This window comes from Salvelinus namaycush, chromosome 10 (genome assembly GCF_016432855.1).
Source record: "Salvelinus namaycush isolate Seneca chromosome 10, SaNama_1.0, whole genome shotgun sequence".
NCBI lineage: Eukaryota > Metazoa > Chordata > Actinopteri > Salmoniformes > Salmonidae > Salvelinus > Salvelinus namaycush.
Window position 1 is genome coordinate 7,567,650 of NC_052316.1, and position 12,292 is coordinate 7,579,941.

Below are 12,292 nucleotides of genomic sequence, written 5' to 3' on the forward strand. Positions count from 1 at the left end.
CAGACAATCTCAACACTGTGCGTTACAGGAAAGACATCCTCTTCCCTCATGTGGTACCCCTCCTGCAGGCTCATCCTGATATGACCAACCAGCATGACAATGCCACTAGCCATACTGCTCGTTCTGTGCGTGATTTCCTGCAAGACAGGAATGTCAGTGTTCTGCCATGGCCAGCAAAGAGCCCGGATCTCAATCCCATTGAGCACGCCTGGGACCTGTTGGATCGGAGGGTGAGGGCTAGGGACATTCCCCCCAGAAATGTCTGGGAACTTGCAGGTGCCCTGGTGGAAGAGTGGGGTAACATCTCACAGCAAGAACTGGTAAATCTGGTGCAGTCCATGAAGAGGAGATGCACTGCAGTACTTAATGCAGCTGGTGGCCACACCAGATACTGACTGTTACTTTTGATTTTGACCCCCCCTTTGTTCAGGGACACATTATTCCATTTCTGTTAGTCACATGTCTGTTTATGTCTCAGTTGTTGAATCTTGTTATGTTCATACAAATATTTACACATGTTAAGTTTGCTGAAAACAAAAGCAGTTGACAGTGAGAGGACGTTTCTTTTTTTGCTGAGTTTATATATATCATTGATAGCCAAAGACAATAGCATCCATTTAGGGCTGTGACTCAAACGGCTTTCCCAGAGCTATTTGGTGATAGTGAAGTTGACACATCGCAGCAGGTAACACTCGTGGGACTGGAGGCGGCCAGGTGTAGCCGATGAACTCCGGGAGCCCTGAACTCCCGCGAAAAGGGAGGGACCGTGAGACCCAGGGCTACCTGAGCTCAATTCAGCATTCAAGACCTCTTGCAACATGAGCGTGAGAATGTCATTCAGGCAGAGAGGGTTTCAGAACCAACAGTTTATTGTGTTCTTAACATCCATACAGTTGTTTTGGAACTCTGTCAGTGCCATTGTACAGGGCGAAATGACTCAGGTGTACGTCCAAGACAAATGGAGAGGTGTTACTGTTGTTGACAGTAGCTATAGCCTATGTAGACATGAAGAACTTATGGATATTATAGATAATCATTCTACTGTACTATTGGAGCTAGTAACATAAGCATTTCGCTGCACCTGCCATAACGCCTGCAAGTCTGTGTATGCCAGTGGTGTAGTGGTGCCAAGAGAACTGTGCACACTCAAATTCTTTTCAAAGAATGTCCAAACGCCCCGCCCGGCGAAACAGTGACATACTCTGAATTACCTAAAATTATACATTTTTTCTCAGTCAGGCCAACCCAAGATGTACTGTGCAAGTACACTAATAGTAGGCCTACCATTGAAATAGATCAACGTAAAAAATGCACAAGTTTGCGATTTTCCCAACATTTTTCAGATTTTAACTCTCAAAGTCACACCTTTTTAACAGGAAAACAACAAAAGTGTACGTTCTAAGTCCATAACAATGCATAAACCACATCCTGAGAAATGTAGATTTGTTTTTAGAGTAGTTACCCGTTAGCAGTGTTTCTGTACCACGTGAGTTGGTGTTTCCTAAAGAAATGGCTACTGGATTGATGCAAATAATCATGATATCATTCTGACAGGTAGGCTACTTTGTATCTAGTGTGGTTGCGACCCATCATTCATGTTTTGAGCCCCACCTGTTTGTGAAAAAATATATACAGTACCAGTCAAAAGTTTGGACACATCTACTCATTCAAGGGTTTTTCTTTATTTTTACTATTTTCTACATTGTTCAATAATAGTGAAGACATCAAAACTATGAAATAACACATATGCAATCATGTAGTAAGCAAAAAAGGGTTAAACAAATCAAAATATATTTTATATTTGAGATTCTTCAAAGTAGCCACCCTTTGCCTTGACAGCTTTGCACACTCTTGGCATTCTCTCAACCAGCTTAATGAGGTAGTCACCTGGAATGCATTTCAAGACTGTTGGAAAAGCATTCCAGGTGAAGCCGGTTGAGAGAATGCCCAAAGTGTGCAGAGCTGTCATCAAGGCAAAGAGTGGCTACTTTGAAGAATTTCAAATATAAAATATATCTTTATTTGTTTAACACTTTTTGCTTACTACATGATCACATATGTGTTATTTCATAGTTTTGATGTCTTCACTATTATTCTACAATGTAGAAAATAGTACAAATAAAGAATGAGTAGGTGTGTCCAAACTTTTGACTGGTACTGTATATATATTTGTTGCCTGTTTTGCATGTTATTTTGGCATTATTACATGTCACATATCAGTTTGCAAACAATATATATATAAAGTTTTTATTGTCTTGATTAAGGCAGTTCCAAAATGCAGGCGTTTCAGCCTAGCTCAGTGCTTTCTGTGGTGGTGTGGCAGCCAGAGGAAAATACGGAGCATAGGGGTTGGTAATGTTCTCTAGTTGCGCTGTGATTGGCTCAGTGTTGTGTCACTCAAGGGGACATTACTTCAACACAAAATCTACAGGGAGAGCACGAAAATTCAAGCCCCATGGGTGCTGACATAGTTACATTAGATGTGCCCATCCAAGAAGACTCAAGGTCATTGGCCACAGATAAAATGATGTCAAATCACATTATATCTACCGTAGCTTTGACTGGACTGATTATGTCAACATCATACTTTCAAAATCTTAGCTAGCAAGCTAGACAAGCAGACACCTCCGTGAATCATGTCAAAAATCTACCTGCAAATCCTTTTCAATCCTTGTCATATGAAGAGAAATTATAGATTAAATGTATCGGTGCTCATCGGCCATTGGACATAAACATTGCATAACAAGTTGGAAATCGCAAATTCAACAATGAGTGGTTTGGAAGGAATCAGTGGCTAACTGCAAGCGTTGTAAAGCAATCACTAGCCTGCTATTCAGTGGAGTGGGTGAAGGGTCCAAGTCTGGGTTCAAGGGTCTCTTTTCCAAACATTCAACACCATGGGCCAGAAAAGTTTGAACACATTGGCCATGTGTCAATCCAGCATGACTTCTGCCATGTTCAAAACAACTGTAAACTCGGATCTGGGAAATCTCAGACTTCAGTGAGTTCAAGACGACTGGGAAAATACGTTTTGAACGGTCATCCAACTTGGAAATCCAAGTCGGGAACTCGTGCCTCTTTCTAGAGTTCCCAGTTGTCTTGAAAGCACCATAAATCCAGAGAATGCCAGACTTTGATGACAAAGTTTGATGACAAAATTTTCCCTCAAGGACTGCTGCGTCACCTTCCTGTTCAAGTGAGCACAGCACAACAAGTTGAGTCCAAAAATGTCTTGTATGCTGCTGCATAAATGATGTCATATGCCAGGGAGATATGTGTACGGTAGCTAAGAAAGTAATACTAAGTGTATGTTGTGTAGTAAGCTGTTAGTAGCCCATTTGCCTCACCCTAATAATTTGGTCTATTTTCCCCCTCTTAATTGTGCCTACTGTTCTGACTGGGTGGTGCACATGCAGCCTATAGCCTGTTTTAGAGAAATGTAATCATTGAATATTGTAAGAGCTTTCGTTGTCTGCTTATATACCCCCTTTATTTATCCTACGGTTCTGACTTGTTGGACAGGGAGAATACTGTAAGAATGGCCCATGTTCTGAATTCTGTAGCTATTTCAAAAGTGCTGAACAAATAGTTATATTGACTATGTCCGTCCTAGCTCGCTCATTAATGTCTTAATCGAAATTATGCATTGCCTCTTATCCACTCATCCCCTTATGCCATAGTTTGTGCATCTGAATTGTCAGTAGAACCTAGATTTGTTTTAGCAAGTCAGCCATATCAGATATGTTTTTATAAAAGGCAGTAAATAGGGCTGAATGAACTGTTTTGCTGCCAGACAAGGTTCCACTGATAGCCAGGTGTAGCAGTGGTAAGGGGTCACTCCATGGTGCTGAAAAGAAAGCTCTGCTGTTGGGACAGCTTTGTGTAGGCCCTAACAGTTTGTGGGCACCTTTGTCACCATTATAGTGCAATTAATGTATTGTTTAGTATTGTGTTGTGCTTTGCTGGCATGTGTAATTTTTTTTTAAATTTTTGCCCTACCAAGATTCACATGCTAAAATCGCCACTGCTTAGGTCTTATCAATCGCTATATTTAAAAAAATATATTCCTTAATTGTTTGAAACCTGGACGTTTTACTTCATATTATGAGGCATGTCTTACCTTACTTGAAAGTAGCCTATAGCCAAAATCCCACCATAGAAACGTGGAGTCAATTATTTTTATAAAGACTTACTCATATGCTTTCTCCTGTTCTTTTTTGTCTTATTTATTATTATTATTTTTACTTCCTTTCATTGTATCAACCAAAGGCATTATCCTAGTCATGTTAGCAACCCATGATAGTTGTTGCATATTTAAATCCCGACTCTTTCTAAATTTACAACGGATATTTACATCTCTGTCCAGGAAACCGCTGGCACATGCCTTTTAGAACGGCGTTGCATTTTTGCAAAACTGCATTTTGAAACATTCACGCGAATGCCTACCACTGCGCTTAAAATGTGAAGAAACATTAGTTTATCTACATTTTAAGCTAAACATTCTGATCTGTTCCATCAGCCTTTTTAATTGAAACGGTGTATTCCTCCACTACGCTACTTTGGTATGTATCAGTGGTGGTTGAGAAGTGAATATAAGCAATGCCCACGGAAAATAAGTGGGTGTATGTCTGCGTATACCCCCCACTAGACCACTGGTGTATGCAACTAATACACTTTGTTTTGACATGTTTTTATTTTTATTCACTGATTTTACACCATAATATTTAGACCCTTACCAAAAATGAATGCTAGCGCAATTACGCACAAAACCTAATTGCTGAAATTGGACACACTGTTGCCATATATTCCATTTTCGAAAATATCGAATTTAATGCGTATAATTTTCTTTAGGTGCTTGTTAAAGTTTACAGCTGGAGTGCTCCTAGGCAACGCTCTCTGCTGAGTCTATCAAATTCTTGATCTTGCGGGCAGCCGCGAGCAACATCCCGCAGCAGCGCCTTCCCCAGTCGCTTGCGCGCCACGTGTCGCGGGGTTCTGCAGCAGCTGGAGATCACGCCCGCACATCATACAACCAGGGGAGCCCGCTGAGGAGCGCGCACGCCCCGGGCTGACGGAGAGAGCCGAGCATACGCAACCCCTGCCTTTCTGTCGTTAACGGCTGTACGCTATTACTATTGCATGGGGCACAGAACATAATTATTGTGTAAAAGTTGAAAATATTGACTTTATGATTTTTAAACAGGGATATAATAAAACATTATGGACTTTTAAACTTTTATTTACAAAACGTCCTGCAGGATATAATCGGCGTCGCGCATACCTTTCTTGACATCCCATGACTGGATTTAAGTGTCGGCTATATTCACTTCAAATAGCCTAACTATGTTGATATAATCGTAAGCATGTATTTAAAAAAAAATATTAATAGTTTTTAAGTGTAATAACTTGGGAATTACTAAATGTATGTGTTAAAACTATCTGTGTGGGGGAAATTATCTCAACAATTAAATTTACAGCTCGAGCTTGCGTCTGTCTCTCTGATAAGGATAAGGAAATGTAATTATGACCTGAAATTCAATGCGTAGCCTAACTTCTGCCCGACCAAAGGCAATGCAGGCAATGCATCGCTCTAATCGTGTGCTCTCACTCAGAAATATCTCTGCTCTGCTCGCATTCCGATAAGCCCGATCGAGCTCTCAGTAGGCGTGGTTTTCCCAGGCTTTTAAAACAGCAGCTGCTATTTACCTTCCCTGTAATGTAAACCACCACCGCCACCCCTAGCCCGGCAGCCAAACCTCAACCACTGCGCTCATAAAACATCCTGGCACGTGCTCCACATTCACAATAGCGCTCGCATGCCGACAGATGTCAAAATGCCAAATTTGTACAGCGGTGGGGCGCATTAAAGAAATACTGCTCCAATCTTGACAGGTTAAAGTTGAGATGATTTTTGAACTCACGCAGTGCACACTTGATCGAGGTTGTAGTTCTCAGCCTCACTGCAACACAGGGCAATCTAAGAGGAGACAGCCAGGTTCTTTCCCCAAGTTTACATCACATGATATAAACTGTAACAATACTAGGTTATTACATTATAGCCTAACAAGCCTACTTAATTAGGCCTGCACTGTTAATTAAGAACTATACATTTGGTTTCTTGAACCATTGCATAAATTACCTAAGCTATGCTATTTCCTTAAACACTATTGTTGGAACAGGTTATATTCTGTGAATGTACACATTTACTGGCTTGTAGTCCACAAGTATGTGGAAAATAATACAAGTAGGCTATGTGGAAAAGTGCATTGTTTGTATAGTACTATTGGGTGCTATAGCCACTATTATCGTGTGTAGAGTTATCACCTCCTGTGCGTATCGCCTGAAAGTTAGGGATCAGCATGCCAAGTCAGCCCTGCACTCTGTGCTGGTAGTCAGGGGCTCAAGTGTTAATATGTAAACGGAATGATTGAAGGCAGTCCCGGTTGTGCCCTAAACCCGGCCGCGCGCCATTGGCCACCCGCTCAAACGCCAAACAACCAATGGAAGAGCGCCGAACACGAGCCATCCTCCCCTCCGGCCGCGTGTCCCTCACGCTGATTGGTAGAAAGTTACTGTGGGAAAGAAAGTTTGGGAAGTTTCACACGAGCCGTTCGCGTGCAGTCCCAGATATAAATACGACCAACACGAAGTGCCTTTACGTTCTACTCAGACGCAGCGTCCGTTGGCAGACAGTGGTCTTTCGACTCCGTGACATAATTCAGCCTGCCGCTCTCTTGGGGACAGTTGTCTCTCGCGCATAGGTGCATCACCACACAGAAAAGGATTTTGTTCTCCCGGAATTTGGAATTTTATAAGAGGGTACTGTGAAGAAGTGCCGACTGCTTGTCAATAACCACCAACAGTGGACTGTAATACCGAGTTGCCGGTGTATGTGTGGAAGGGATATTTCAGACGGACAGAAGATGCCTGCCGATATGATGGAAAAAAACTCATCCTCTCCGGTTGCTGCTACCCCAGCCAGCATGAACACGACACCCGATAAACCCAAGACGGCTTCCGAGCACAGGAAGGTTAGTAGTCGGTCAAAGCATTTTTTACAAATGCCGATATTCTCTCCGTCTCTCCAAAATTACGCACGGGCTGGTATAGCGAAACATGAACCATTCATCCACCTTGAGCAAGTTCCATCATTCTAACAATTTCTTTTATTTGTTTTCTCTAGTCATCCAAACCTATCATGGAGAAAAGGAGAAGAGCCAGAATCAACGAAAGCTTGGGACAGTTGAAAACACTTATCCTGGACGCGCTCAAAAAAGATGTAAGTCTTCTGTTATTACTCTCGTAACAAATTCATTATTACCATCACAATACCATATTAACTTGATTGAAAACATTAACGCCTGACGAAATTCCCAGGAGACAATCTTCAAGCCTAACAATATGACTCTTCATTTTACAGAGCTCTAGACACTCAAAACTTGAAAAGGCAGACATCCTGGAGATGACGGTGAAACATCTCCGGAACCTCCAGAGAGCGCAAATGACTGGTAAGTGACTGTAGCTGCTCGGTGAATACCCGGGGTGATTTCTTCCAGACTTCCTTCTGCGGATTAGATGACGATAAGAAGGCGGTGGTCAGGTTACAGACTTGGCCCATATCCTCACTCCCATATTGTCTCTGAATATAGCTATTGTATAGATGACTATATCACAATAATAGCCAATATAGGTTAGCCATTGGTGAGCCTTGAAATGTATCTTTTTTAGTTTGAGCAATGTTCATGTTCGGAATTTAAATTTGTATCATTTTTCTCGGTACTCTCAGTGGTTTATAATTTTCTCTCTTTCTCCCAAAGCTGCTTTGAACACGGATCCCACCGTGCTGGGGAAATACAGAGCCGGATTCAACGAGTGCACGAATGAAGTCACCCGGTTCCTATCCACCTGCGAGGGGGTAAACACCGAGGTCAGAACGCGGCTTCTCGGACACTTGGCCAGTTGCATGACGCAGATCAACGCTATGAACTACCCCACACAGCACCAGATTTCAGCCGGGCCTCCCCACCCCTCCTTCGGCCAGTCCATGGTACAGATGCCCAACTCATCTCCGCAAGGCAACGTGATGCCCCTGCCTTGTAAAGGTGGCTCTCCCCAGAGCATGTCACCAGAAGCCACTAAAGTATACGGCGGTTTCCAGCTCGTACCTGCCTCAGACGGACAATTCGCCTTCCTCATCCCCAACGCAGCTTTTGCACCCAACGGTCCGGTTATCCCCGTGTATGCGAACCAGGTCAACACGCCTGTTCCAGCGGCGGTGTCCCCCGGTGCACCAACAGGCAACTCGGACTCAGTGTGGCGACCCTGGTAGAGCAAAAAAAAAGGACATATTGAAAATAATTTTCTAATGACACTCAGTTCGATCATTGTTCAATGTTACAAAACATTTGTTTTGATTTCGTTTTTGTACTTTCAATGCGTTAAGATGAAAAGATGCACTATATTTGTATAGTTTATGAGGGAGTGAAGTTCATATTGGAAAGAGATTTGTATCGTTGAAGTCTTTTCACTGCATTTTATATTCGAGGTGTCTTTTTTTACTGTGTGATGCCAAAGATATGTTGAATGCCCTTGACGTAATTCTTCGTTTTTACGACATACGTCGTATTTACGTAATTCTTCGTTCTGGAAGACAAATAAATGTGTAAAGATATTGAAAAACATCTGCTCTGATTTTCTCAACAGAAACCTGATCACCAAATAATGGCCTACCTAATTCTTAACTTTTGCTTTGAGCTGTGTAGCGAAGATACACTTGAGAATAATGAGTTATACATTCTATAAGAGAAAATGGCTGTCATATTCTACCAATATTTTTGCGCAAAAGTCATATTTGATATTGAGTTGTGCATAATTGGCAGACGAAAATCGTTTATATTCTGCTGCGCGCAAAACCCATGCACATTCAACCATATGTAAACTAAACACAGCCACTTGTCGCTCCAGGAATGGATCACAATTTAGTCTTAAATTGCGTAAAAGTAGATAATTTTTCTCACCAACACTTGCTTACAAGTTTCATAGACTATGAAGTGGGGCATTTCATTTTATACACGAAGATTTTGCGTAAAATGCCATCGCACAAAGACCGTTGCTTCTGGCTTCTTTCAACAAGAAACGTGCCTGATATGAACCAGAGTTGACCAGGTGCATCCGAATCCAGGTGTTGCTCGGTGAGATGTGAGACAGGAGAGGAGAGGAGAGGGGGAAACAACACTGAATATGTGTGAAATAATGAGGCCCTTTAGGCCTGAAAGGGATACCAGTTTGACAAAAATTATATTCCTAAAAATTACTTTCGATAACATTTATCAAAGATCACATATATCCAAGATAATATGGACGTTTTTGTCCTTGAGTAATTGTTTTTGTAGGCTAACTTTTAATTAGTTATATCAACATCTCTCCCGCTGTTACTGTCATAAGTGGCCAATGAACCTTGAATAAAAAATGTATTGTTATTTTAATTTGTGTATCACCAACGAATGTTGTTTTATCCACATAATCAGATGAGACTATTGTTGACAATATGTCAAGTATATGTGAGTCGAAGTTTTGAACAGGAAAGCCTGTTTTGAAGAGGGACGGCTCATTTTACCGTTTGCAGCGGAGATTGCGAGTCTTCAATGATTTTAGAAGTCACGTGCGCCATCTAGCAACACAGGAAGGAAGCGCAATCTGATTGCGGTAGTATCGATCAATGGTTACTACCAGATATCAGCCACGTTAGTCCCTGTCATATAAGTAAGTATATGGTCCTCACGTCTCGTGTAAAATGTTGACCTTGGTTGAAATGCAAGATATCAATACATAGACTATACTTATAATAGGGCTATATTATTATAATCACAGGACAACGTATAATCTATGGGACACCAGCGTAGATGCATGGCAGAGACCGGATGAAAAAGATACCGGAACCGTTCTATGGTAAGTGCCTTACTCAATGAAGACACAGAACATAAAAAGACTGCACGGTAGATTACATTTGTTCCTCTGGGATTTGATGTTAGTCGGCTGTACATGAAATGACAGTAACCTCTTATGTGATCCCTAAACATTCTTACGTTTCCCACAAAATATGCAGATCGAAATATAGTCTACATTTTAAGTACTTCAAGTAGTGTTTTAAAAAGAACCTTCAGCAGAGGCATTGTAACTAGTGTCCTGTCCAGGGAGTGTACTAGTACATCAAGTTGCCTCATGCTACAGAATCAGAAGAAAGGCTATGGGCCGTTCTGACTCTGCTTACTTTACAGGCAATGTATTGGAATGTACTCTGCATGTTGCTTTTACTTTGTAAGTGGCACATACACTATATGACCAAAAGTATGTGGACACCTGCTCGTCGAACATCTCATTCAAAAATCAGGGACATTAATATGGAGTTGGTCCCCCCTTTGCTGCTATAACAGCCTCCACTCTTCTGGGAAGGCTTTCCACTAGATGTTGGAGCATTTCTGCGGGGACTTGCTTCCATTCAGCCACAAAAGCATTAGTGAGATCGGGCACTGATGTAAGGCGAGTAGGCTCTGGATCGCAGTCTGCATTGCAACTCATCCCAAAGGTGTTCGACGGAGTTGAGGTCAGGGCTCTGTGCGGTGTGTAAGTCAAGTTCTTACACACCGATCCTGACAAACCATTTCTGTATGGACCTCGCTTTGTGCTCGGGGGCTTTGTCATGCTGAAACAGGAAAGGGCCTTCCCCAAACTGTTGCCACAAAGTTGGAAGCACAGAATCGTCTAGAATGTCATTGTATGCTGTAGCGTTAAGATTTCTATTCACTGGAACTAAGGGGCCTAGCCCGAACCATGAAAAACAACCCCAGACCATTATTACTCCTCCACCAAACATTACAGTTGGCACTATGCATTGGGGCAGGTAGTGTTCTCCTGGCATCCGCCAAACCCAGATTCATCCATTGGACTGCCAGATGGTGAAGCATCATTCATCACTCCAGAGAACGCATTTCAACTGTTCCAGAGTCCAATGGCGGTGAGTTTTACACCACTCCAGTCGACGCTTTGCATTATACATGGTGATCTTAGGCTTATGTGCGGCTGCTCAGCCATGGAAACCCATTTCATGATCCCGACAAACAGTTCTTGTGCTGACGTTGCTTCCAGAGGCAGTTTGGAACTCGGTAGTGAGTGTTGCAACCGAGGACAGACGATTTTTACTCGCTACGCGCTTCAGCACTCGGCGGTCCCGTTCTGTGAGCTTGTGTGGCCTACCACTTCGCAGCTGAGCCGTTGTTGCTCCTAGATGTTTCCACTTCACAATAACAGCACTTACAGTTGACCGGGGCAGCTCTCGCAGGGCAGAAATTTTAACGAACTGAATTGTTGGAAAGGTGGCATTCTATGACGGTGCCACGTTGAAAGTCACTGAGCTCTTCGGTACCGGTCATTCTACTGCCAATGTTTCCTATGGAGATTGCATGGCCGTGTGCTCGATTGTATACACCTGTCAGCAACGGGTGTGGCTGAAATAGCCGAATCCACTAATTTGAAGGGGTGTCCACATACTTTTGTATATATAGTGTATCTCTGGGCAGAGAGTGCAGTGAGCAACCCCCGTACTGCTTCCTTTGTGTAATTGCTTTGTTCTGAGGAACACCTTGATGCTAAGAAGTGACAGAGGGAAGACATGCTAAACACTGCTGCCACAGCGGCCATGCGGTAGCGTTCTGCCCAGGTGTGTGCCGCCTCCAGCTATTCAAGTGTGGTCATTTCAAGGGGGGCACCGCAGGTGTTTGCAATTACCAATCTGCTAAGAGGCAGAAAGTGTGGCTAAGTGCCATCATTTTTAATTTCCATCACACCTTTTACAGGGCCGGGGCTGCGCTATTAAAGCCATGTGTTTGTTGGACGTTGGAGACAGGACAGGCTACCACTCTGGGTAACACAGTCAGTCCCTGTGAGCCTGAGGTCCCCCCTACCCCCACACACCTACCCACCCACCATTACACACAACGTTCCCACAACGTCCCGTGTCCACAGTCCATTTCCTGTCCTAGCCCAGGGCCACAGCTGGATGCGGGCTGTCTGGGAGGCACGTGGTGCAACCCGGACGACACCCAGCTGCCTCCCCTCTCCACCTCCCTTCCTCCCCTCTACCTCCCCCAATCATCATCATCAGCCCCCCCCCCCCCCCCCCCCCCCTCCAGATAACAGCTTTACGAGGCTCTCCGATTACCAAGCGCAGTGGCTACGCTGCCGAACTGACCGCACACATGTCACAACACGACCGGGGGGGTTAGCTGCCATGCGT

The 12,292-nt window shown here is 43.3% G+C and overlaps 1 protein-coding gene across 1 annotated transcript; it reads left to right on the forward strand.

The window, feature by feature from the left end:
• Positions 1-6,670: 6,670 nt before the first annotated feature.
• Positions 6,671-8,671, forward strand: LOC120054398 (transcription factor HES-1-B-like). The gene is made up of 4 exons (XM_039001812.1): positions 6,671-7,031; positions 7,184-7,279; positions 7,421-7,508; positions 7,818-8,671. Exons 1-4 carry the CDS (start codon positions 6,891-6,893, stop codon positions 8,327-8,329), a joined length of 837 nt encoding a protein of 278 aa, XP_038857740.1. The 5' UTR covers positions 6,671-6,890; the 3' UTR covers positions 8,330-8,671.
• The last annotated feature ends 3,621 nt before the right edge of the window (positions 8,672-12,292 follow it).

Bases quoted from the DNA above. Each gene is read 5' to 3' on its own strand.
- LOC120054398 (XM_039001812.1), top strand. From the start codon at position 6,891: ATGTGTGGAAGGGATATTTCAGACGGACAGAAGATGCCTGCCGATATG. The intron at 7,032-7,183 runs GTTAGTAGTCGG...TGTTTTCTCTAG, and splicing joins CGGCTTCCGAGCACAGGAAG to TCATCCAAACCTATCATGGA. The intron at 7,280-7,420 runs GTAAGTCTTCTG...TTCATTTTACAG, and splicing joins TGGACGCGCTCAAAAAAGAT to AGCTCTAGACACTCAAAACT.